General features: G+C 35.9%; 2 protein-coding genes, 1 long non-coding RNA gene and 2 pseudogenes across 3 annotated transcripts; all 5 read right to left on the bottom strand.

Annotated features, from left to right (window-relative positions):
* Positions 1–914: 914 nt before the first annotated feature.
* Positions 915–14,535, bottom strand: LOC118347942. Its single transcript, XR_004801135.1, has 3 exons — positions 14,466–14,535; positions 1,121–1,124; positions 915–925 (listed from the first exon to the last, which is right to left on the bottom strand). It is a non-coding gene; the product is annotated as an uncharacterized LOC118347942 (long non-coding RNA).
* On the bottom strand, positions 1,686–5,435 carry LOC109020959 (protein SMAX1-LIKE 3-like). The gene is made up of 3 exons (XM_019003493.2): positions 3,838–5,435; positions 3,156–3,393; positions 1,686–3,035 (listed from the first exon to the last, which is right to left on the bottom strand). Exons 1-3 carry the CDS (start codon positions 5,025–5,027, stop codon positions 1,890–1,892), a joined length of 2,574 nt encoding a protein of 857 aa, XP_018859038.2. The 5' UTR covers positions 5,028–5,435; the 3' UTR covers positions 1,686–1,889.
* On the bottom strand, positions 12,024–12,142 carry LOC118348121 (annotated as a pseudogene).
* Positions 14,536–20,324: 5,789 nt separating the features above from the next.
* Positions 20,325–22,426, bottom strand: LOC108985300 (probable aspartyl protease At4g16563). The gene has a single exon (XM_035688860.1). The coding sequence runs from the start codon at positions 22,269–22,271 to the stop codon at positions 20,865–20,867; it is 1,407 nt and encodes a 468-aa protein (XP_035544753.1). The 5' UTR covers positions 22,272–22,426; the 3' UTR covers positions 20,325–20,864.
* A 1,038-nt stretch (positions 22,427–23,464) lies between these two features.
* LOC108985295 lies at positions 23,465–26,193 on the bottom strand (annotated as a pseudogene).
* Positions 26,194–27,424: the final 1,231 nt, after the last annotated feature.

The raw sequence follows: 27,424 nt of genomic DNA, 5'->3' as shown, positions 1-27,424 counted from the left end.
GTTTCAATTTTCTTAATTTTATCGTGCTCAACTTGGCAATTGAACATCTTTAGCCTAGCCATTGAGATATGTGGGATTTATTAAAAAAAAAAAAATTATTTGCAATCAAAGTAATCATTAATATTTTATATTGTCTGGAAAATTTCAAAAAAAATGGACACCGACATGAGTGCATGAAACAGCTTGATCGCAGGCTCTTTTTATTGGTTTGGCCGCTCAATATTATAATGTAAGCAAGTAAAAGATCAAAAGCTAGCATAGCGAGAGTACGTAAAGAGACCGCTGCTTGGTGAAAGATACAGTACTACTAGTACACTAGTACTGATTAAATTGTGCGGTAATTCATTTGGGGGTAGAGATCACTAGAGAGACATCATGATTCCATGCACGAACTGAGTATATTATCCCATGAATTAATCCACGTAAGTAGCTTGGTGCAGCATGAATGAACTATCTATGAGTACTAGTGTTGGACTTGACTCCACGCATAAATGAAATGGAAGAAAGCTTGATCACGATCTAATTATATCTACATTAAAAGAATCGATCAAAAAGGATAAAGAAATTCAACCGCTATATATATAGATAAAAACTAGGAAAATTGGCCAGTATAAACTATAAACTGCTAGCTCTGCTAGCTAGAGATCCTCGACTTATGAGAAATATTGATATAGTGTTTTACAACCTGAGCAACACCACAAATTGAGTCGATCTATCCTTGCAAAAATAGGAACTGAGGGCTCAAGGTGGTTGGGGATACCACTGATGCCTAATTCAGTTTGGGTTCTGAGTTTGTGATCTGTGGGAGCTTCTAATTAAAGTTTGTGTAGGGTATTTTTTTGCCCCCGAGGGGGGGATATATATACCTGGTAGGGGTGATCCCTTAACAAGTTGATCATGTCGCTCCATACCCAGGTTGTGTCCTCTGCCAACTCCTTACTATGCGACAGGTAGCCCATGCCTAATCGTGGTGACCGCTGATAGTCCTGGGTCTACATTCCAGGCCTGTCCAACCATCAGTGCCTAAGGGCCAGGGTTGTCCTTGACCCTGTACGTGCAGATTGTCGACCAATAGAAGTGTCAGCCCTTCTGACTCAGTCTCATGCTCCGTGCGTGCTACCTTGCTGCTTCTTTATGGGCTTCCTGGGCTGACTTTGCCCTTCTTGACCTGACGATTTTGCTTACCTAGCCATCCTTAGACCCATCGATGCCTCGTGGGCTGGGCTCGTGTGATCTAGCCCAACCCTGGAAACAGCCCCCCTCACAAGAAGGATCAAGATTATATGAAAAGAAAAAATACAACTCATGATGATCATGTTCTTTTATCATTCACTACAAGAAAACAGCTTATTTCTTGTTAAAAAGATTATTTTCTGTTAAAATGAGTCTATTTCTGTCCCAAATAGTCATTCTCGTCACAAATAATTTGTCTCAAATGCCCTATTTTTTTGTAGTGATTTCTTGATGTAATGACAAATGCTTAAGAAATTATTTGCTATTTTTTCTTTATCAGATCATAATGACAAAAGGATGATCGAAATAATAATGAATAACTTCATTGAAAAGGCGTATAAAACATGGAGAAAGCAATTAACTGAAATGTTATTGAATCTCCGAAGTGAAAATAAAAACCTCAAATTAAATGAAGTGAGAAAACTGACGGAAATTAATACGCCAACCATTAATAGAAGTAAATGCACGGATTAATATACATGGAGTTTTACATAATTTTCGACAGTCGGAAATAATCACTGAGAATGATCTAATAAAACACGTTAAACTGAGATATAACCCAAAAAACAAAAAGAATGAAAATAGCTAGAAGAAGAAACTGGCCACCTAACATAAATGTTCTTCCAGAGGTTTTCCTTTTCCTTCTTTTCTTCTTTTCACAATTCCTGAATCTTGAAAATAATTAGTTTATCAACAGTATCAAGGAGCCCAATGTCATCGATCGACTGATCAACAGCGTTATCGTCATCAAAGGAAATGTTCAAATCCAGAGAGAAACAAGGGCTTGTCTCCTCCAGTACTATTGCAGCAGTACCCTTCTCTTCACACCCTTCTGATTTTTGCCTAGTAGGGGGGGAGCAGGCTCTGGATCTTGAGCTGAAGCTTTCACAACTCAAAATGATGATAGCATCACTAAGGCCAACTTCTTCACAATCAGAAGTGGTAATTCTTCCTCTTTCGATAGCTCTCTTAAAACCCATTTGAGAGCGATAGTCGGCTTGCTCCACGTCTTCGACTAGAAAAACCCTATGGGGATTAGTGGACACTGCCTCGGCGAACCTTTCAATATAACTGCAACTTTGTTCTTCTCTGGATCTTTTATTTTTGCAATCCTCGGTCGAATCTGCTCTTGTGGATGAAAATGTGCTCAGGGAAATTGAAATGAGGCTGCTCTGAGAGCCAAAAACAAGCTTAGCCAATTCCCTAGCAATCTTTTCTTTTGCTTCCACATCTACACCTTGAAAGAACAACCACGTTTCCTCTTTGGCCTCATTGTTTCTCACCTCCCCTTTTCTTCTTACCAAGCCGGACCTGCACTGTAAAATTGTGTTTGCAATTTCGGGGATGATATCTTTCTGCCATGGAACCTTTTTCTCCAATGCGCTGCATAGGATGTTTAGGTTTTCTACATTAAGTACCTTGAACCTGTTGGTGTACTCCGTCTCCATGAGATCACTGGAAGAAGGCGAATTAGGGGCTGAATTCTGATTTGATGGTTCCTGAGTATCCTTTTTCTCAGGGATGTACATTCTCAATCTTGGTTGATCAACGCTCATGTTATAATTTTCAGAAACCCAGTAATGATGATGCCTCCAAGACTGCTTGGGTTCAGCCACCGGCCACTCATGGTGGATCTGGTTCAAGTAATTAGGGTACGTCTGGTCATGTGAAAAACCTGAAGTGGATGAAGAAGGAGATAGGGAGGAGAATGTGAGGGTCTTCGCAGAAGAATAGGTTTGATTGTGGATTGAACTGCAAATTGAGTTCCACTTTTTGCAAAGGTCTCTGACTGGGACACAGTTCTGGTAGAAAGAGACACGATAATTGCAAAAGCAAAAGTTAGTTTTCAACTTTTATAAATGCATTAATGGTGAACCATATGGGTATCAACGAAGTTTAGGAGGTTGAGAAGTGATTAAAACCTGATCATTAGAGCCAAGTCCATTTTTCTCATTTTTATACTGTTGGAGCCATGCAGGAAGGCTTGAAGTAGTGGAGACGCTGTTACAAGTGCTGCTTTGCAAGCTTCGAGCTTCCATGTCAAACTTTGCTGAGCAATCTGTGCAGCAGGCAAGCTGCTGCTGCTCCTCGTCCCCTTCAAGCAGTAGCCAGCTATTTTCTTTTTCAGCTTTTTTGCTCGTGGACTGACTTTGTAGGTCACTGTAGACAAATTAGTGGATTTAATTTGAGAAAAAAATAATATTCAGTGACTTGGGGATCAATAGATAGATTTCACTACTAATTAATAATTATAAGTCCGCGAATTTGCATCAATTATAATTTGAAGGAAAAAATATAAAAAATGAATCTTGAAATGATTATATATAACTTCTTTTTTTTTTTTTTTTGCATATATATAATATTGCAATGTCACAGATACATGTATCAACTCATAAACAAAGGGAATTAAAAGGGAACTTTTTTTTAAATCTTTTACAATTTCCTTTCAATTCAACATGAACATTTTTTTTTTCTCTAAAGAAAATGACTATCCAGTCTATCCTTCATTAAGGCGATTCACGAGGAAACCTAATTATTTTAGAAAGCGAATATGGAGCTTGAAATAAAGTTTACAATTATGTCCAACATTTCCAACTGTTTTACCTGTCAGTGATGAGACTCAAGCGCAAGCTGCCTGCAGGGATTGTAAGAGGATGAAGATCCCAAACAGTCTCCAGTGATGGATGACCTGATGATTTACATCTCATGTAAGTTTGGAAAGTGGCAATTCCCATGAGCCAGAACCTCCCAGTCTCTCCAATATTCCCACAAACCAATTTTCCAAGCTCCATGATCATGTGCTCCACCGGACAGTAATAACCCCTCCCTTGCTCTCTCGAAGTTGCCCTATAATCAGTAGCCCAATTAAGGTCTCCCACAAACAAAACAACTCCTTTGCTCAAACAGCTCTTCACAAGATTCTTAAGCTCTCCAAGTTTCTGTTCCACATCTAATCTAGAAAGATCCCCAAAAGAGGATAGAGTAACGGGTATAAATTTTACCTCTCTCAAGACTTCAGGAACGTCTCCCTTGTCAACCTTGTCCATCACTCCTCTAACTGTGTTCTCAAGATTTGCAAGACACTCTCCTACAATCACTGTACTTCTCCTTCTTTTGTTCATCATATTGTCTATGACACTTCTAACGTCGTCATTCCTAATTGGATCAGATGCCACTGGTTTGTCTACTTTTGTTCCACTTTGACCAATAGGTTGAGACTGGCGGAGGTCTAATTGATTGCTATTCTTAGACTTGCTACTTAGGGAAGGAGTCTGAGAACATATTTCTAGCGACACAGCTTGTTCTACATTGCTTTTCACCTGGGTACTAGAGAAACCAGCCTCTCTCATGACTCTACTAACACTAGGATCATCTAAGATGGATATTATGAGTTGCTCTAATTCTATTTTTACTGCTAAGAGGGGTTGCTGCTGGCTTTCAATGGACCCACGTCGCTGGTGAGCCTGAGCTCGTTTAAAGGCGGCAACCAAGGCGTTAGAGATGGAAGGATGTTGGGAGTGAGCGCCCAGCATGGGGCTAGCATTGGAGGCTGGGAGGCGGTTAAGCGCAACGTTGAAGCAGAGCTCTAGGGCTTTGCACTGGAGGGGGTGAGAGTGGGATTGAAGGCAAGCCGTTCTAAATAGGCCAGTGGAAGCTGCAAGCAAGGTGTTTGCCACATGGAGGGGAGTCACTTGGGCATGGCCGCGACGCCTAGCAAGGGTTACGGCTTGGTTAACCACTCTCGCGGCGTCTGCGGTTAGAGTTTGTTGAAGGGTGTATCCTCCTGTTCTCATCTTTCAACTCCCTCTAACACTCGGAACTACAACAGCAGTGACAAGAGACTTAAAAATGTATAAAGGAAGAATTTGTGCAGATTATAGCTTTCATGGGTTTATCTGGATTTGAAGATACGGAAACGATGCGTGTTTATGGCTGGGAAAGCAAGGAAAAGATCACATAGGCTTAGGGAACTTTAGGGTGAGAGGGCCGGGAGCGGAGGTTGTGTTATTGAAATCGGTTGTTGGTAGGTTTCAATCCGCCTAAAGCTTGTCTATATTCTACAGAGAAGTTCCATGAAGCTTGTTTGTTATGTAGCTTGTCTAGATTTGGTTTTGATTACCATTTGGCTGGAGAGAGAGAGAGAGATAGAGATGATCAGAATAAGGTTTGAAATTTATGGGAGGTGGGCTGTGCTTTTCTTGTAGGTGAGGTAAAATTTGGGGTCCAATGTCGATTTTGTAGTGGAAAGTGGAATGCATGTGCTGACAAGCAGGACGAATGCACCAGTATCAAAGGCAACTTAGCTTTGCACTTTCTCTGATCTACATCAAATTAATTTCATAAAATTAATTAAGATATTGTATTTGTAAGTGGGTCTCTCTCTTTTATGCAAAGTTTAGGATACATTAATACTAGACTGATCAAAAACAGTACACCCCCAATCTTATCAAAGAATACATCAAATCTTGGTATAATTTAATAATCCTGAACTTTTATCTTATTGAAACCCATCCAGTCCTGAGATTGTCAAGAACCGCAATAAGGCACATATATAGGAGAAATAATAGCACTGATCTACCTAGCCACCTAGGTGCTTCAATGATCGATGAGATCAAGCATATCAAATTTGAACAGACAATCTCACCCTTCTTTACAACGTCTTGATCCATTTCAATAAAGGGCAATCTTGAACTTTCATTAGCCAAAACATTGAGGTATCTCACGTAGAGAGAGAGAGAAGGGGTGAAATCTTTTTCAGCGTCCGCAAAAACCGAGGACCTGAAAAGAGAATGGGGACTATATGTCTGAAGGAATCGGGAACAGTGTACGATTTTCTTCCGGACTCGAAGACAAAGGAATAAAGCGTTCGCATTCATTCAACCTTTATGGATAACAAAGTTACAAAACTAACTCGACGCTTTGAATGCACATATTGCATGGGGACTAAGACCAGCATACAAACATTCCCTCCTACCTAGTTAGCTCGTATGACATGATCTCTCTCATTATTTCATAAAGTACTTGGAGCTTTTGCACCCTCGTTAAATTCATCCAAAATAATAATGAGTAAGCAAATCACAAAGTGAAAAAAACAAAATTATCACAAACTCGTAAGGATGTACATGACTTTGAGATGGGCCCGATCTTTTTGATCCGTTGGTACTGTACCTCTTCAGCTAGAACAATATGGCCTCCAATTGCACCGATGCCGGCCGCGTCAAAGCATGAAGGATCTGCCTTCATTGTAATTTCATCATGATTGATCTTATTATATATTATTTGTATGATATATATTAATGATGATCAACAATAAGAAATATGGGGTAACAAAGCATGATCATAATAACAGCAGCTATATATATAGTGCCTTTTCTTTTTCGATGAGATAAAGGCCGCTGGCCTTCCTCCATTAGTACTCCTTGCTTTATTAATGTGCATATAATATATATATATATATATATGTATATATATGTTGAAGCGAGACCGATCAACTATATATTGTCGCATAAATTGATCGAGAAATTGGCCGGCAAAAAGAGGGGCAGATTAACATTTTGCTTAATTCAAGGCCGGATCATAACAATAGATTGAATATTAATTAATAAGGCTCCTTTTTTTTTTTTTTAATCGGGTTATAGTTTACGTTATAGTTAGGGGTTTATTTACTGTTTCTGAATTAATACTGCATACAATATAAGAATTATTGGGTCCCATGCATAATATTGTACGTAGGTGCTATCTCGTACGTACGTATAGATAGTCAATTAATTCATGATATTGTGTGCGGAACTTTCTGATCAACTTTTCTTGTATAGAGTTTTTTTTTTTTGAAACAGCACAACTTTCATTCACAAGAGTTACTCAATACAATGTTTTTCAGCTAGTAACTTACTAGTAATCATAGCAGGCCCTTCCTCAATCCATTAACATTGCATTTCCTCTAGAGACTAAGCCAATTTTGCTAAAATATGTGCTACCTCGTTTCCAGTTCTTCTTACAAAATTGATCTTCCAATATATACAAATCTTTCAAACTCTCTTTAAATGACATCTTGAATAATCTACTCATATGTTGTCTAACATGTATCTGAATTAACCGCAGCCTCTAAGATAGATAACTTTTGCATCTCCTTTTATAATCACCTTTCTAAATCCCATGTTTAAGCATAACTCAATTGTTTTTCTCATAGCTGCTGCTTCTGCTATTAATGGTTGAGACAACAAGCATTATGATTCACTGCAAGCTGCCATTCATTCTCCATTATGATCCTTGATTATAATCCCAACACCTACTTTCTGATTTTTTGAATTTGTAGCAGCATCAAAATTAACTTTAAGCCAACCTTCATCAGGTTTTCTCCATATAGCCCTCTCTAGTGATGGATGTTTCGCAGTGTTTCCCATTACCTTCTTCTGTTGAGCATCTTTGAACTCTTTTAATGACAATAGTACAAATTGAACAATCTGTTTTGGGCCATCAAAGAGATTCTCAAAAACTAATCTATTTCTCCTATGCCATATACCTCTTAACATAACTGCTACTTCTTATTTCTCTTGAGACAACCTTAGATGCATCTTACCCCATAGCTCCATAAAATCTCCAGCCATAACAGTCAACTTCTGTAAAGCACTTCCCTTTTCTACCCATATATCACTCACAGCAAGACATTGCCATAGAGCATGTAAAAACAATCTCCCTTTCATATTTCCAAAGTTTGCATAATTCATCTTTAACCACCTTTTTCTGCATAAGTGCAACCTTGGTAGGAAGAACATTCGAGCCAGCCCTCCACAAAAAGTGTTTAGTTGTAACAGGTATCTGTAGTTTCCACATTGATTTCCACAACCTCTCTACATGCCCCCCTTTTGATGATTCCCCTTCCCTTCTTAGGCTTAACTGCTTTGCTACATAATAGCCACTTTTGAATAAACTGTTTTAGTCATATATATATATATATATCTATATATAAAATCCAGGCACCGAATGATCTTGATTTTCATAAATGACTACTTGGGAAACTCAGAAAATATAACCCAAATTAAGAATGTAAAATCATATCTCCAAGGTCGACTAATCAGGATGGTTAACGATATATAGAACATAATACGATTATTAATTATCTTGTCTGAATAAGGTACATGACAAATATATATAGAGCAATGCTAAGTACAATCCCTAAATGGGGACTGCAATACAAGCCTAGACAATTTTATCTTTAAACTTTTTTAAAATTACAAAATTATTTCTCTTAAAATGATATTTTTTCTCATTTAATAAAATACATGTACATACAGTTCCTAAGTGGGGACTACAAATAGAATTTCTCATATATATATATATATATATATATATATACTACAAGAAAACTATTTATTTGTGACCAACTATTTCCTACGAAAATGATTATTTCCTGCTAAAATGAATCTGTTTTCGTCGTAAATAGTCATTATCCTCACAAATAATCTGTTAGAAATGCTCATTTTTCTCGTACTAGCTAGTGATATATATAGCTTGCCTTTGGGACATGGATCGATTCCTTCCACAAGTAGAGGTTCTAAGACTTGACCATTTAAGATTGGAGAATATTTGTGGAGTTAGGGATTGTTTTACTTTCTTAATCTTTTTAGTTAGTTTGATTAAAGAACAGTAAACTTAATTTGACCAATTTAATTATTTGTAATAGAATTGGACCACTACCCTAAATTCCATATCACCCTTAGATCATTGGAATGATAATCATGCCATTACGTAGTGTTTGGAGAAGATATTGTTTAGATGGGGCCACAATGATTCCTTATTATTCTATTCCTTCCGACAAGATTATAAGCCTATCCGCCGGATAATCTAAAGGTATGAAGCAACTAACAATATTTAGGTACGAGGAATTAATTATTGAAGATAATACGCCTTAGCTTAAAGTCGAGGATCCCCTGGAAAATTACAGAAATCAACTAGAAAGGTTCTGAGGGCCATAATAAGCATGGGTCTTAATTAATAATAAGCATCCGGCCTCCTCGGATGAATATCTGGGTGATCATGTTTTAATTAAGAAAAACTTTAAATATAAACTCTACATCATGCATACTGCTTAAAAATATATGATTTTTTTATCAATATATTTTATATTGAATTGTAATATATTTTATATCGAATTGAAATATAAAATAAAAAAATAAAAAAATAAAATTATATATTTTTAAGTAGTGCATAAAAACGTTAAACTAGCCCAAGTCTTTAATTAATTTTGCGGTTTATTTTAGGTTGCAGGTCCTATTCCTCAACGACGATCCTCAGCGTGCCTTTGCATAGAAAGGAGAGCTAGCTCGAGACCACGACCCAGTACTACTACTTACCCCGCGCGCATCTGGGTCTTCGAATGAATGAAAATACCACGTACGAAAATATTACATAAACAAATGCGAAGCTATTTTCCAAACACAACAAACGAGAGATCTCATTTCATTCATCAAATCATCTTCAACTTTAAGTTGTTCGTACAAACACCTAAAGGTCTGCGACAAATCAATGTTTACTGATTATACTTTCAGTCTCACTTGTTTACTTCAAAGTGAAGTAGTTCCCAGAAAAAAGGAAAAAATAGATGAGAAGAAAGAGAAAACAGAATGATCATCTAGCAATCATGCATAGACGAAAGCTAGCTAGTGATGAAACAAAGCTGGTTCATGAATCATGGCGCCATCCATGGAGAACAAGTACGTACAGTACTCGAAGCCGCTCAAACCATAATGTTTTCTTCATAAGAGCATTGGCAATGGCCTAGCTATTGTCAAGTCTAAATTTTAGCTAAAAGTACAAGTTTTGACTATAACTTTAACTTTTGGCTAGGTATGTTCACATTGGACTAGCCATCTTAAAGTCAAATTAATAATATTATATTATATTATTTAATAATATTTTATATATTTTTTTTATATTTTACAAATACACTTCATATATTAATTAATAATTTACATTTTACTTAATTAACATTTCATACTAATATTAACCGAATAATTTACATTTTACTTAATTAACATTTAATTAATAATTCGTTTCCTCAACCTAATATTAATTAACATTTCATACTAATATTAACCGAATTTTTTTAACCACATCCATTATAATATCACTTCCAATAAAATTGCAAGTGTAATCAAATCTCACAATGAATCATGCGGACATCAAAATTGTGTGAGAGAGAGATAGAGACCTGATGAACAAAAGCATTCAAAATTTAGCAACACAGTCCCATAAATAGTCCACCAACACAGTCTCATATCCATATCCATAAATTAGAACCAAAACTGTCCACAAATTACCAACAAAGATAATATCCACAGTCCACGAATTTAGTTGCTACCTAGCCACATATTTATCCAGCCCACATGTGGCTGGGCAGCCACTAATTCTCAAAAAAATTAGTTCTATAAATATTACAAGTTAGATATCTACATAGTAAGGTGTCGAAGGAGAGTTAGATCTACCTCCGGAATGAGACTTCGAATTCTCAAAAATTGCAACTTGAATATTATGAAAATATTCTTGTTTCATGGCATTCATGCCACGTAGATCTAGCATCATCATCTTGCTTTCAAATTTCTTCTTCTCTAGTTCAAACTTCTTCTTCTTTAGTTCAAATATTTTCTCACTTTTTTCGTCTGCCTTGAGTTGAGCATTTCTCCGCTCTTTCATGGTCGTGGCTCTATCCTCGGTCATTTTAGCTAAGGAAATGCTGATCTCAGACTCTTTGCCTTCCATCGACTTCTGCTTCCTCTCCATTTCTTTCTCAGTTTTTTTGCCTAGAGGTCTCTCAGCAAAGACCTCTATGTTCTCATCCACCGTGTCAAGAGCAGCTTCACCTTGTGGCCTTCTCCTCGTCCCAAGGGTGGAGATGTGTTGTTGCCATTTCTGTTGGTGTCTCAGAAGACACCAACAGTGCTCCATTGTGAAGTTACTCTTCTCTATCTCTTTATACATAATTTTTGCCTTCTCAATCTACAAATACATAGGAATATTGTTAGTTCATAAATCAGTCCTACATGTTTGTGAAAATTAAAGGAAAATGTTACATACCTTATCTTGCTCCGTTGCACCACTCGGATGCAATGACTCTACTTGTGCTAAAAATACACAAAACTTATTTGTGCATTTCTGAATCGAGGACCACCGATTCATCAAAGAAACTACAGAACGGTTCACATTGTTCTGTTTTTTATATTCATGATAAAATTCTGAAATTCTTTCCCACATTTGAGTGGACTTTTGATCAGTACCCTTTATTGCATCGATACTAATGTTGAGCCAAGCTGAGACGAGGAGGTTATCCTCCTCTGCAGTGAAAGATGCACCCCTTTGAACTTTTTTTGGAGGTTGCCTCTTTTCACCGTCATTGAATGTTGCTTGGAGCACAATATTAGAAGGTTGCGTTGGGGTGCTATTACAACCCTCTCCTCCACTTTGTAATAGAGTGGTGAAGAAGGGATCATCATCAATTTGTGTGCCCATCCTTAAAAAATATTACATTTTCAAGGAGTTAGAAATATGTAGAAAAATATTACATCATCAATTTGTTTGGATAAGCTGGTTTGGAAAGAAATATGTAGAGAAATCAACTTCTTGTTCTGTTTTGCAAAGAAAAACAGTAACTTTGCAAAACAGAACAATGCAAAACAGCAACAAAAATTGAGTCTCTTGTTCTATTTTGCAAAGAAAAACAGCAACTTTGCATTAAAAAAAAAACTCTGTTTTTGGTTGTGGAGTCAGAAAAAACACTTAATTTTGATAATCAATAATATATGTGGTGTTTTTCGAGATCAAATGGCATTGAAAGAAACCATCAATCGGGATAGCCACACACGTTATATGTAGCGTCCAAGCCATTACCCACAAACATATCCTACTACATAGACACATAAATACACATAGACACAGCAAAGCGATAGAAAACAATAACAGAAAAATAAATTAATTCATGTAAGCATTGGGATCATTTGAAAACAGTTCTCCTACTGATTCATGACCACACTAATCGTGTGCCACAGCAAGCCATGTAACTCCATGACCACACTAATCGTGTGCCACAGCAAGCCATGTAACTCCAGGTCTAAAATTCTGATACAATGTGCATGCTCTTTGCAAATGTTTTGTTTCCCTTTTAAGATTACAATTAGTGTTGTTAAAAGGGAGAGATGTGTGCTGAGATTTTGAGGCGTAATACAGAGGTTTTCTCTTCTCTTAATTTTGGCCAAGGGGCTGATTTATTATCCAATAGCAAGCCATGTTACGGATGCCATGACTTTGTCCTTTGATGTACTAAGTATATTTCAATCTAGGCCTCAGTTTTTTGGTTGTTTTTTACTTGAAAAATGGATGATGGGACTCAAGAGCAGATTTTCACTTTCTTTTCCAATGTAAATCTCATTAGTTCTATGTAAGATACATTATGTAAAGTAGGAGCTGCTGGCCACTGATTCTGTGGGAGGCATTTCCCATGAAGTGTCTATCATGAGTACTTGTTGAATCTAGAATCCCTCAGGAAGGTTGGTTTTTGTATGTGATAGTTGGACATCTGGATTCATATTGGTACTGTTATGTAAAATTTATCACAGTTAGAAATTTGCACCAATTGCAAAGCTGATTTTCCCGAATGAAGTCTGGACTGTGTTGACTCAAATGCACCCTCATAAGTTCCCTAGGACCACATGGTATGTTTCCTTTTTTCTTTCAACAATATTCCTTTGTGTTGACTCAAATGCACCCTCATCTAGTGGGTGGAGTTATTGCTGATGTTTTACATAGTTTGAATTATGGACAATTACCTAATGATTTAAATCATACATTTATTATTTTGGTTCCTAAATTGAAGAATCCAAAGAAGGTTGGAGATTATAGGCTTATAAGTTTGTGTAACATGATACCCATTTCAGCAAAAGAAGGCAAAAATGATGCTTGTTTATGGGGGGATCCAGTTGTGTAGGGGTTTCCCACTTCTCAATAATCTTTTCTTTGTTGATGATTGTATTTTATTTTGTCGAGCTACACGTTAAGATAATATTCAGATTCAAAATTTATTGCAGCAGTATGAGGAGGCCTCTGGACAGCAAGTTAATAAGGAAAAAACTTCAATTTGTTTTAGCCAAAAGCCTCTGGACAGAGTGCTTGTAATGATGCATGTATCCATATATGTTCTTGTTTTGGTAGGTCTTCACTAGTGAAAAAAAATTATCAAGTATGACACGACTTCCAAATTTAGCTGGCAAGGAGACAATAACAGCCCAATTGAACACCCCTATTGAGATAATCCTTTTTATGTTAATATTATTGCCTCCCTATCACTCTGTCACAACAAGGTCATCAACATCTAGTGCAACAACAGACAGAAATTTAGAATGATTAATTCCATATAGGTACTTTATCTTGCCGAAGAGGTTTGATTAAAGAGCACATACTTCAGGATTTTGTAGTAAGCGAAAGTTCAGTGACATCGAGCAAAGCAAGGTAGTTGCTTCAAGCAGCTAAAAGTTGTATATAAAGAACTGTGGACAATAATGCCAGGTAGTCTGACCAAAAAGAAATTTACAGAGTTCCTCTTCAACTCCTCTCTTCACAATTCGGTCATATGTCAATGATAAAAATACTGGAGTCATCACATAAAACTTCAATTTGGCTTATGATGCAAACGTGAGTGAATTAATTAATTAATATGAAAGTACTTCAATGGGATAAAGTAAAACTATCCAAGAATTTCTTGATGAGGGTGAGAGTATTGTTTGGAAATGAGTTCAGGAGGTATGGTTACAGAGGCACTCTTTGTTGACTTCCATTCCTATCCAGATGTTGGTGTTTTTATTTGCAATTTGCTGATGAATGTAGTAGCAAGTCTAGATTTTCGAATGAAAATCTCACTTCATGTGTCTTAATTAACAAGTTGCAAATTTAGCTAACAGAAAACCCTTAATTAACACAAAAACAATAACAGCAAAAAATACAAAACCAAGTTGCAAATTTAGCTAACAGAGAAAAAAAATAACCGAAAAAAAAATACAAGCTCATGGGGTATTGGTTGGCTGGACGCGATACCCATTTCAGCAACACAAATTTCAGAAAAATCAACAACACTAATTGCACAAACTTCAGAAAAATCAGCAATTGTGTATAACCAGCTTACCCAAACAAATCCATACCCATTTCAGAAATTCACAAATTCATACTCAAATCAATACAAAGCTTACCCAAATAAAGTTTCAGTAGTTTTACCAACCCAAACCGAGAGAGAGTGCTGCTACGTTGTTGAGCCAAGCCGATAGAGAGAGATGAAATTGCACAACCGTGAAGATCGACCCAGGAACGAAGATAAAATCGATTGAGAAGAGGGAGAGACGAGCGACGGAGCGAGCGAGAGAAGAGGAAGAAGGGTTTCAGAAAAAAAAAAAAAAAAACCGTGGACTGAGAGAAGAGGGAGAGACGAGCGACGGAGCGAGGGAGAGAAGATGAAGAAAGGTTTCAGAAAAAAAAATGGTGGACTGAGAGAAGAGGGAGAGATGAGCTACGGAGCGAGGGAGAGAAGAGGGGCGACGCAGAAAAAAAATTGCGAGAGAAAGAGGGAAAGACGAGAGATGAGGGACGAGGAAAACACGAGGGAAATGGAAAACGAGGAAAAAAGAAAGGGGCAGTTGGGCGGAAAACATTAAAATACTCTTTTGATCTTGCTACAGAAGCTCGCCAACATTGGCGAGAGACTTAAAATTATTGTAGCATAAATTAAAAAATAATGCCTTTGCCGAGTCCAATGCTAGGGATTTTATCTCAAAATCTGACATCCTGACAAGATGATTGGATCGTCAAGTTGGGAATGTTACAAATTAATTTTCCATTGCCTTTATTTGTAGTACGCGTGCAGCTACGTACAAGCTATATTTTTAGTGTCTTATGAGATCAAACGTCGTCGTCTCCTGCATGCAAGCAACCAGCTTGCTTGCTCGCTCGCTCGCTCAATTCTGGTTAATTTGCAGTAGTGATAACTACCATTTCTAACGAGCCTCGATCTAATATTTCATTCACGTTATTTATGTAGTGCGGGTGCATAGTGGGTGCGTGCATGGTTGTAGCGCGTATTGGGTACGCGACTTAAGCAAATTATAGTACTAGGTCATGACGAACAGTCCTTGTATAATTAATATCCGAATTAACCGTTTATTCTTGAGTTCTGAGTCCGCAGTCAAAAAGCTTCTTCTATCTTTGTTGGCCTAAAAAGACATACATTAAAGGGCACCATATAATTTGAACACAAAAGCACTCAGCATTGCTAGAAAAAGGAGTGCTGTCTGAATGAAAGTGAGGAAGATATTGCACATTACACTTACTAAGGATATTACACCCCCAATCCATCCTTCCCCATCTCTCTCTCTCTCTCTCTCTCTCTCTTTCTCTCTCCCATGAGATAGCTATAGAAAAAAACCATCTCTCACTGTTAATTAGTTGCTAAATCTGGGTTTTAACTTTTCACAACATGAGATTCATGTCAAAGTGAGTAATTTTATCTTTTGATCTCTAGTCTGGCTATCAGGCCCTTATATAATTTCTAAAAAATTCACATATGTGATGACTAGATTAATTGACATTAACGTACAGTATATATATTAAACTGATGGTATAGACGAAACTAATGTCCATATTATATATAGAAAAATGCAAGTAACATTATACTACTATATCTCTATATATCCGCCCTTTTGCTCAAAGTAAAGCACTCTCTCATAAAGCAACATTAAAAGTAAAATATGGCGTTATCTACTCAAAAGGGCTGCTCATTTCATGCTTTTATTCTTCAACTAAGCATCTTCGGCCTATACGTGGTGGCCATGTGGGTGAAGGCAATTATAAATATTCAAGAGAGCCTAGCTAGCTAGGGAACAAATCTCAGAGAGAGAGGGAGAGAGGGAGAGAGCTTAGTTATAAATAGCATTGTGCTGGCCGGTCAGGCTTTGAACTTTAAAGGCTAGAATGGAGGAAAAAGTAGGTCTAATTTTGACAGGGCAGCCTTGTTAACGTAAAGGCTATGGAATTACGTACCGGTACCACACTCCTTTTCCTAAAAGTTTTCATTATTTTATGCTAATTAATTAATAATACCTACTATACATGTATCAAACCAAATTAAATTAAGTTTAATTCAAACACGTACAATAGCCGGCATCATGAGAATACGATGGTCATGTTTCGATCTATTTAATTTGTATCACCTATTATTCTGATCAACACTAAATTAATAATACTGTTATAATTATTTTATAATCAGATGTTGAAAAGAGTTGCGTAAAAGATCATATGTGGTGAAACTTATGATACTCGCCCCTCCCCCGTCATTTCCACACACGAAAAAAAAAACATCGGCGACGCACCGATTGCAAGACGTTGCTACATGTTGTGGGCTCGGAGCGAGTAAGTTGGGCCGTGGGAAGTTGACCGGAATCAACCCAATCGCACTCATATTGTAGGGATCGATGAGCTTTGTAGGAGTTTACGACAGGGCCCAGCTTGTACACTACAGGCCTCGATATCTGAAACTTTATCTGATTGGGCTCTCTGATGATGAGACTTAATAGTTCCTTCGTTGAAATGCTAGGCCCGAAAGTTTAAACAAACGCCCATTTCTATTAATTGAAAATGGTTGCTTTTTTTCCAAAGGAAAATGGTTTTAAATTAGGATGTAAATAAAAACAAAGGTTGAGTTGGCAAGTGAATTCTAGCCTTTCCACCCAACACCTTAAGGCCTTTCAAGCTACAGTTGCTTAGGCTTTTTGGATATCAACTGCTTCATGCATCTTCAAAACATGCTTTGGCCTCCAACTACACACTAAACCGGGTTAATACACAGATGACACTTTAGCTACTATATTTCTCTGTCCAAATAGATAATAAAATCTAATGTGCAAAAATAATATTTCTCTTTGGTTAATCTAAGAAATTGTTTTGAGTTTCTTGCATGCTGATTGCATGAGCAGAGTTATAAAACTAATTTGCAAAGGGAAATGTATACACTATACATGAGCCGAGTTGAGCATATATATATATATATATATATATATGGTGAGGTCAGCTTGACGATTGCCTGCCAAAGATAGTTGAACAAGCTTGAGACGAAAGAAAGGGGAAAGATAGAAAAGCACATATTCTGGTTGTGTCGGGTGATTTTTGTGTGTGTGAGAGGGGAGAGCATCATTTCCATGGAAATTGGAGAATCCATAAGGCAATAAGTGGCGACGTGTACCACCGACAATATTCATGCATACATTTTCAAAAGATAAATCATATATACAATTACAAAAAAAAAAAAAAAAATTATATAAAAAAAAATTTATAAATTAGTTTAATTTGATATGATACGTTAGATTGTAAATTTATTTTTATTATAAAGTAGATCTAACGACGTCTACTATCTAATCATATCAATTTTTAAATTTATTTTTATTTGTGATTAAGATATTTTATTTTTTCAAATAAATATGATAATAAAAGAGTTTGCATTGCTGAGTTGGATCCAGTACCGTGCTCAAACTCCATCGGGCTATAGCTAGAGAAAGCAATTCGAGCTTCACGTACGTTTCGTTGAGTTCAAGTAAAAATATTTGGTCCAAAACGTCGCGCGCATATCTCAAAATTTAGGAAAAGTTGCTTTTTAATCATAATTAATTAGAATATGCAATCACATCATCGTTTTTTTATTCATCTAAGCGTCACAATTTGATGAATAAAAAATTATAAACTTGCTTTTTAAATTTTGGTGTAAATTTTCAAATTTCATACCTAATTAAATCTGACCAAATTACAAAAAACAGTGAGGGTTTAAGAAATTAATTTAACATATTTGTTGTGTGAACGCAATTTTGGGATATATATCCTCAATTAACATTTGCACATCAACTATCTCTCTTAATTCCAAATTGTAAGAGCACGATTAGCGAGGTTAGTTAAATTGAGATGATTTAGGATTTGAACTTAAAAAAGATTGCTTAATTTCTAGATCATGTACTTAAATCTTTACGTTATAGAGAAGTGGTCAAATATAGAAGTCGCACTGACATGATCTTCAGTACATACATGTCAGCGTGCATGGAGATCTGAATTACTTCACACGTTAGTGATCACCGGGATATAATTGGATCATTGTTCTGACAAGCTCTAATTATTTGGTAATTCCATACCTCAATCATTTGCAATTTAACAAACGCAATGAGCACTATACAAAAAGTAACACAGACAAATGCCACCCCACGACCCAGCTACTACATGCATTCAAAAGCAAAGGCACCACTTAGCACCCATGCCACCCACGACCTTTTTTAGTCTTTATGCCGAGCGATGAGTGGACATTATAAAACCGATTCAAAACCTTCCCATTTTTACTTTTAGTTCTACAACCATGTACAGTGACTGATCATTTCTTCATTCATTTTTTTTCTTTTAATTGACATTGGATGTTCGAAAACATCGTCCCACTAATCTCAAGATATACAAGTTCTTGGCAAAGAGTTTTCTACAGAAAATTCAAGAAAAAAAAATTTCTATTCTAATGATCTTTTAAAGATTATTTGCATTTAATAAATTTCAAATTTTAGATTTTAGATAAGAGTAGTAATATTAGAAAGAAGTCACTATAGCAATGTACACTTTACACTTATTGCGTGACTGCTTCTAATTAATTATTCTCAACACTTATTTGAAGAGATATGTGGTCTAGATGATACTATATCATGTATATAAAATAGATACTCCTAATAATAATTTATATCTATATTTGTTCTTTAGATATAGCGTACCATCAAAACAACTTTACACCGACGCCTTTTTATTTTCTTCTAATAAATGAAACCCTCTCTTTTAAGTTACCTATTTTACTTTCCTTACTTGCTTTCGAGTGCAAAAGTTGTTGAAAAGTCACAAAATCCCACGTTAACACGATTTCTTTCTTCTCATGCAACTGACGCATCGGTTAAAAGCTCACATCAGGTTTTAGAATGATTTTAAAAAGTAATTATAAAAAAGCAAATTTAAAAGAATTGGAGGTGACCGCACTGACCAGTTACTTGTACTGGGAATATCACTCCTTCGGGGTGTGTGTTCATCCTCACGGCCACACGAATAACTTTTATTAGCCTCACATGAATCATATAATTGGCTTCAGCCTCTGAGCGAATACCCTGGCCTCAATCGATCGTCCACTTTTTAATTTGTTGTGTTTTAGCAAAGTTTTTATTTACTTTTTTTTTCAATTTTTTTTTATAAGAAAAGTAGAAGATCATTTCAAACTCATATTTTTCAATTGAAGAATCAGACTATATGTCATCTTGCCATCAGATTTTAATTGGCTATTTTTTTTCAAAATTGACACTATAACATTAATGTTATGTTATTAGTTAATATAGTAGACGCGGTAAGTTTTATAAAAACCTTGACAATAAATTAATGTTGTAATATGTCCAACATTACTTGTTTTTTTCTTTGTCCACTTTTCTGTAAAATTGCTTGACAAATGGTGGTTTTGTCTAGAGAAGTGGTCCTATTTTGCTTTTAATTTTTAAAAAGTTTGGAGTGGAGTGGCCCCGGGGGATTTTGTTCGTTCCTAGCTAGGTCGTCTTAAACAAAGGCGATGGGATAAGGTTTTGCCCACTCCTCGACGCCTTCTCATGCCTCATCTAGTGGTATATAGGATAAGGGAAATGCTTCTCCTCCCGATAATGGGTCCGATGATGGGTACTCTCAATTTCACTTTTTTTCTTTTTTACTTAATGATTAAATAAGTGTTTTTAAATGATGTTATAAAATTTCTAAAAAATTATTTAACAAGATTAACAAAAATATATGAAGATAAAAGTAAAAAAAGATATAAAATAACTTTATTTGTGGGTAGTGTCAGGACCCACTATCGGTGACCTCTTATACATAATAATGTTTCATTGTCTCAGAATAAGCATATATATATATATATATATTGCTGATTTTGTGAGTAGACAGGCATAGCGATCCAAGGAAAAAAAAAAAAAAAAAAGAAGGATCGATTAAAAAGCTTACCTATGAAGACAAAGAAAAAGTGATATACTGTAGCAAAAAACTTATGCTTGGAAGTTAGAAAGCAAACAGGACATGATCCACGGAAAGGAAAGGCATAAAGTGGAACGGTAGCCCCAAAATCAGCGTCAATTAACACAACAGGTATTAGAGTCAGAACATAACGGCTAGTGTGATGATCTGATCTACACCACATTGTTTAATCTTATATCTAAATTTCACAACAGCTTTAAAATATGCCATAATTTTGAAAACACAACTATTATTTCAATTATCGCGATGATAGCCTTCTACTTTAAAAATTATTCTAGTACTATTTAGACGATAAATTAAGAAGATGAAATCGGTGAAGTCTTTATTTCACTGCGCACCATCCACCATCAATCCCGAGTACTCCGGCTACGAGCTTTTACGCTTCACCGTAAGGTCGCCGCCGCCACCCACCATGCATCTTCACTTCACCTCATCGTGTATGTACGCACTGAACGTGTCCCATCCAACAATTAATGCAAGTCCTCTTGATACTGTTATTAACTTATTATTGTCCTACCGTCTACGCCAGCTCATTTCTTGCAATTTTGTTGCCGGAAGCCAAGCCTCTCGTTTTCCAAGTCGTATTCCACGTAGAAATTCTGCTGCTGGAAATTACCAAATATTATGGCCGGCCCACCCGTCGAGCCCAAACCGGAAGAATTGTCGGTGACAATGGTCAGGCACACGACACTTAAATTACCGGCTAACGCAAAATAATTCACAGCGGGCAAGATCAACTTTGCACCACCTTTAAATTGGAAGGTTAATTCCGGAAGGTTGACCGTTTTCTGATTGAAAATATTGAAACACGGCTCTAGGCCGGACCTGGCTTCAATGTCAACAGCTCTAGAATAGTTGGCCATCTGAATCTCAAACTCTTTCGCCACGGCTTCGAAGACCGGCCTTTCCATGAAGGTGAAGGTCGTCCCAGAGTCCACTATGGTCCCACCGTGACCGTCAGTCCCGGGCACCAAATATTTATACGGGATCTTTGCGGTCTTATCTCCCACCATGACTTTACGAAGGGTTACGTAATAGAATTCGCGGTATGCAGTGTTATTGGTAACGGGATTTTTTCGGAACGGCGTGTAGCTAAGGCCCGCGGTCTTGGCGGAACTGGACCCACTGTACAAAACAAGGTCACTGCTCTCCGTGGTATCGTCGAAACGACGGGACAGTAGACAGTAGGAGAATTTGCTGACACCCAATTGTGAGGGCAAAGATTCGGGACCGCGACCAAACCCGGCAATGCCGGCAGGTTGATGGGTCGAGAAAATGGAGCACCCGACAAGAAAATCGGGGAAAGTTTTCTTGGAGAAATCCAGGGTCTCGGAGAGTAATAATCCGACGGTTGACCCTGAACCGTATTGAATTATGTACGGAGGGCAACTCTGCGAGCAATTCTGTGAAGCTGGGTTGCAGTCTTGGCACCTAGACTGGACATCCGAGCCAGCAATCCACGTACATTTGGGGTTTTTGCAACCCAGAATCTTCGAAGAAGATGATAATTTTGGAATGAATTTTGGGATTTTTTCTGGGTATTCGTTAGGGAAGTTGCAATTGGAGCAGAGATAGCGGGAGGTGCAGGGGAACCAGACGAGGCTACTGCCAGTGTCCAAAACAAAAGTAATGGTTTGCGGGGGTGTGCCAAAGCTGAGGGAGATGGAGTAGCCTCCGTAGCTGTGAGGTAAGACGTGGGTTTTGGCAAGAGGAGTATCGGGTTTCGGGCGCTTGAGATGGCGAGCTCTGCTTAGAGAAGCAGAGGCGAGGGAATTGAGGGTCTTGATCGGATCTGAGGATGGATTTTTGGAGGAAAAGGGTGAGAGAGGAATGGTGAGGGTGGTGGTTTCGGGACTGGGAGCTACAGAGGATGAAGATGAAGCTGAGAAGGAAAGAGAGAAGACAAAGATGAGAGAGAGAAGAGACGAAGCCGCCATGGGCGAGTTTGGTGGTTTCTCCCTTGTGGGCAGCGAGTGTGAGGGTGGAGTTCTGTGAATGCGTGGGGCAGACTTGAGGATGGACTTGGAGCTGTTCGGTGTCGTTTATAGACTTTTTGGAGAAGGGAGGGGGTGGACATCAACGGTCGGCAGTAGAATCAAGTTCGATTTAGGCGATATAACTACCATTGAAGTGAGCGGAATTAACCAAACATGCCAATGCGAATAAGGATAGATTTGGGATGTGAGATGTGAATTTTGTGTTTTATTTTAAAGTTTAAAATATTAAGTTTTAATATTATTATTGTTTTGAAATTTAAAAAATGTGTATTAGGATTTGAAAAAGTTGAATTGTTTATTATATTTTGTACAAATATTTAAAAAATGTATAATGATAAGATGAGATGAAATGAGAATTTTGTATTTTATTTTATGCTCCAAACCTACCCTAAGTCAACTTTCTTTTGTTCTTTTTCACTCTAGAGAAAAAAAAAAAAAAAACAAACAAACAAAAATACACCAACATTTTCATCTTATCTTTTTCTTTGTAAAATTAGTGATTAGTGTAATAGAAAGTTAGAAACTACGGTTCCATACAATTCAATAATTCTTGAGCTCGTAAAATTCCAATTATGTTGACATGAAGTTATTCATCATCAATTCTTAAATTTATTAAATTAAAAATAAGTTTTGATGCATACTTATACTCACTTCTCTAAGAAAACATAGTGAAAAATACTTCCAACACAGCTTTTTAAATTGTTTCACAAGTTTATCCAATCTAACAAATTCCAAGCGTCTCCTTTTGATTGCGAAATGTATTACGTAGTATAAACTAGAGTAGTATTCAACAAATCTACAATCTAAATATTATTTTAAGAGAGAACAAAAAGAAAGATAACTTTATATTTTAAATGATATAAAAAACCAACTGAAGGGACTATATATAATCCATCCTACACAGCTAGACCAACCTTCAATCTACCATTTCAATGGCAATAACACATGACTTTATAAACAATTTTAAACGCGTTACAATGCAAGAGAAGATTAGAGGAGGGGGTCAACCTCACGTGGACGATGCTCCATCTAACAACTTCATTATAGAAAACGAGAATATAATGTAACTGAATTTAAAAATTATTTTGTTCTATTATTATTTTTCTAAATAAAATTATTTTTGCTCCAATATTTTATGGCAATAATGGCGTGACAGCTACAGAAAACAAACCAAAGACAATCAGGCCTGCCCTGATCAATACTTGAAAGCAGACATGCTTTTCCATGCGACCATGCTTCATACTGTCATACTCAACGGATTGTTTATCATAACGGAAATCGCGCACTCCAGTCCTGACTGGGGAATACTTTTGTGTTGCTGATTCCATTAGTATTGATATTCGGCTCATCAGTTCAATCTTCAAAATTTTATAAATTTATATTTTAAATTATTATATTAGATTCACCAAATATTAAAATTTAAAATTTTGAATTACAATGCATTTTAATTTATTTTTAAATTTAAAGATTTACTATTCATATTCTATAACTATTATTTTATTTACTTAAATTATTATTTCTCAATTTTGAGCCACAATATATTTAAATTAGAAAATAATAATTTAAGTATCAAATTAAATTATTAATTAACATATAATTATTGTAATTGTAAAATATGAAAAAAATAATATTATATTATTATTTTGATGAATCTAATAGTTAATCTAATGTGAGATTATAGATAGTGAGGTTTTGAATTTATATAAAACATGTATTTTTCATCAAATTTTAAAGATGAAAATGATGAATCAAATACTAATACTCTAAGGGCTCTAACTCGTGGTGAAGCATGGATCACAGCCTAGATCGATCAAGATATATGGGCTTAATCCTTCTTTAATTAATCAGATATTAGTCATCGGCATCAATGGAAAGTGGACCAACTTAGGCTACGCTAGGCAACCCACCTTGTGTAGCCTTTAGAAAAATATCATAACAATTCTTCTATATATAGTTGTTGTGTGCAGTTGTTGACGCCACGTCAAATTTAAAATAAAAAAAAAAAACATATGGGATGCCTTTCAAATGCTTTGTGAACTTTCTGTAGCAACCCAAAATATTTCTTCAAGGCATAAAAGCTTTCTCCTCTCTGCTAAATACTCAACAAAAAGACTAAGCAACTCATTAAGAAATGCCATCACCCGCTTCGCCACTATATCACTATTCGGGTCCAAATGAGAATAATCCTCGTAAGGTGAAATATAAGAAAGAAATTCTTTCAACAACCTTCAATCTTCCTCCTCAACCTCAAACCCTTTGAAGGGAAAAGTGGAAACTCGATTGCTTCCATTGGCTCCCCAAAATAAACCCCTCTCTTAGAGCACTCTCATTGGAATAGCTAAATTAAAGTACATTTTTTATGAATGTAAGATGAATTTAACTTTTAGCTATTCCATTTATATAAATCTCTACATTGGAATAGCCATTTTTTCATTATATGACAATAAAATAATATAAGATGAATTTAATTTTGACTATTCACATCAAATCTCCAAATTGAATTATCTATTTATTCATTATATAGTAATGAGTAATTAATAATTTTGAAAATTTTTTAATTTTTTTAATTATGAATTTATTTTATTTTTTCATATTTTACTATTTATAATATTATATATTAATTTGTAATTGTATTCTAATTATATTTTTTCAATTGTCATTTAAAATGGAGAGAGAAATAATTAATATTAAAAGGAAAGAGAAAGAAATAATATAAAAATGATTTGATGAATGAATAGTGTCTTCCAAATTTAGAAATTAATTTGAATATTACTGTAGCTATATTTATTTGGAATATAGCTAATTCAATGTGAGCAATTTATCCACCTAATAGCTAAATTCTCATTGGATTTAGCTTTTAGCTAATCCAATGAGAATGCTCTTAATAGCATTACTCTGGACCACAAACTATACATTTTCCTCGCTCTCAACCGTCAAACACTTCAACCCGTCTTCCATCTCCACAAACCTAAAAAACCCATAAAGATTCATTTACAAGCACCTTAAAAAATCCTCATGCAAGCCTAAATACCACTGCGTTCCCTGGATAATCTTTAAAGGCAAAAGTTTCCCGTTACTCATCGGAATCAACCTCTTCAACCTATCCTTAAAATCATCCATGCATTCCTCAGATACCATTTTCTTCTTTTTATCAATCTTGATAGCTTCTAGGTCAGCCGGAACCAAGGTAAGTTATATTGGGGACCCGTATACTCCTAAAAAAATGTTGGGTATTGTCTCAAGAAGCTTGCAACCTTCATGGGAACACCTAACTGTAGTCACCTCTTGGAGACTTGAGAGATTGGGATGCACCCATTAGGGTCTTCGGCTATGTAGTTCCTCAAGGAAACGATGGGCTTGATTTGTATGGACTAATGGATGTGCTCAATTGAGTCATTGTACGAGTCTTTCTTCCACTTCATGTACACATCTACATAGTAGGATTTCTGGGTACGAGTATAAGGAGGGTTTAGGGGCTGGTGTAGGAAAAAAAAGTTATGTTTTTTTTACAGGAGGAGGGCAGCTTTTTAAGGATGAAGGGAGATGAAGGGAAATTGGCTGGGTTAGGATTATTTTTCTTCCATTTCATCTTCGAGGAAGAGAAACACAGAGATGGAGGGAAATGGAGAGAGGTCTCGACAGAATGGAAGGGTTTCGTCTTCAAGGGAGAGAAACACCGAGGGGGAAGGAAAGGAAAGGAAATCAATTTTTTGAGGGAGAGAAACACAAAGGGGAGGGAAATGAAAAAAGAGAGAGTTATATATGGGAATATGCAGAGATAAAGGAAACGGTGTCGTTTTAATTTCTCCACGTCAGACTTGCTCCTCACTTGCACCAGGCGACTGCCTATGGCTTTTTTCATATCCTAAATCATATCTCAATCCACAAAATCAACTCACACTGTTTAATCATGTTCCTATCCAACAGTCCAACTCGCAATGCGTTGGGGAACATTGGAACTAGCTAGCCACCAACCCTAGGCGGCAAAGAGAAAACAGATCGAGCCTGCATCAATGTTAATTAGGAATTCAAGAGGACGTGCGTAGGTGCATATAATAGAGAAGTTCTATATACATAAAGAGTGGAGATAAAAATAAATCCACAAATTGATGTAGTTTAGTGTAATCCATTAGATTTACTTTATAATCAAAATAACTTTACAATCTGATATACTGCATCAAACACATCGATTTATTTTTATATAATTTATTTATGACTAAAGTATTTATATATATATATATATATATATATATAACTCCATTTGAAAAAGCCTTGGCCCATGTTGTGCCTTGAACCTCATTATTGGCATGACGCTCTAACCAGCTGAGCTAAGAGCATTCCCAAGTCTAAATTTTGACTATAATTTGAGATTTTGGTTATAGTTAAAATTTTTGAACAAGTTAATGTATATTGGGTTAGCCATCTTAAAATTAAAATAGTAATATAATATTATATATTGTAATAATATTTAAAAAAGTTCATATTTTTTAAATACACTTGTATTAATATTAAATTTTAATATTCGTAAATACATTTGTATTTAATATTTAATATTTTGTATTAATATTAAAAGAGATAGGTAGTTGGATAAGAAAATTATAAAATATTAATTTGGTCATTCTACAATGACTTTCTAAATATGATGACTAGGAATTCTAAATTACAATAACTCAAAATTACATAAATATCTCTTTAGTTAGTTTAATGCAAGAGTTTTAATTAAAAAAAAAATTAAAATCTGGACTTGGACTTGGACATGGCAATGCGCCATTGCCAATGCTTTAGGCCCATTTCGAACGTGTCATCTACACCATGCATTGCATAATGTGGCAAAAGATGATTGTTATTTATAAGGTTTTAAGAAATGCCTAGATGTAAAATAAATTATCAAAACTTATTTATCATAGACTATTTTGAGGTTTTGACACAGTATCTAAGTGAATATCAAAATATTAATGATTAAAATGCTTAGAAAAATAACATTTTTAAATTTTATCTAGATACAAGATGAGTATAAAAGTATCGAACTTATCGTTTCCAGTTCTTAGTATAGTAATTATTATTTTAATATTCGTTTGTATCAAAAAATTCAA

Source organism: Juglans regia, chromosome 3, assembly GCF_001411555.2.
Source record: "Juglans regia cultivar Chandler chromosome 3, Walnut 2.0, whole genome shotgun sequence".
NCBI lineage: Eukaryota > Viridiplantae > Streptophyta > Magnoliopsida > Fagales > Juglandaceae > Juglans > Juglans regia.
This window is presented reverse-complemented; position numbering and strand designations above follow the sequence as displayed.

What these genes read in the sequence shown, in the direction of transcription:
- LOC108985300 (XM_035688860.1), bottom strand. Translation starts at nt 22,271, where the DNA reads ATGGCGGCTTCGTCTCTTCTCTCTCTCATCTTTGTCTTCTCTCTTTCC.
- LOC109020959 (XM_019003493.2), bottom strand. Translation starts at nt 5,027, where the DNA reads ATGAGAACAGGAGGATACACCCTTCAACAAACTCTAACCGCAGACGCC. An exon ending in TTGAGTCTCATCACTGACAG is followed by an intron (nt 3,394 to 3,837) that starts GTAAAACAGTTG and finishes ATTTGTCTACAG; the next exon opens with TGACCTACAAAGTCAGTCCA. An exon ending in GACTTGGCTCTAATGATCAG is followed by an intron (nt 3,036 to 3,155) that starts GTTTTAATCACT and finishes TCTTTCTACCAG; the next exon opens with AACTGTGTCCCAGTCAGAGA.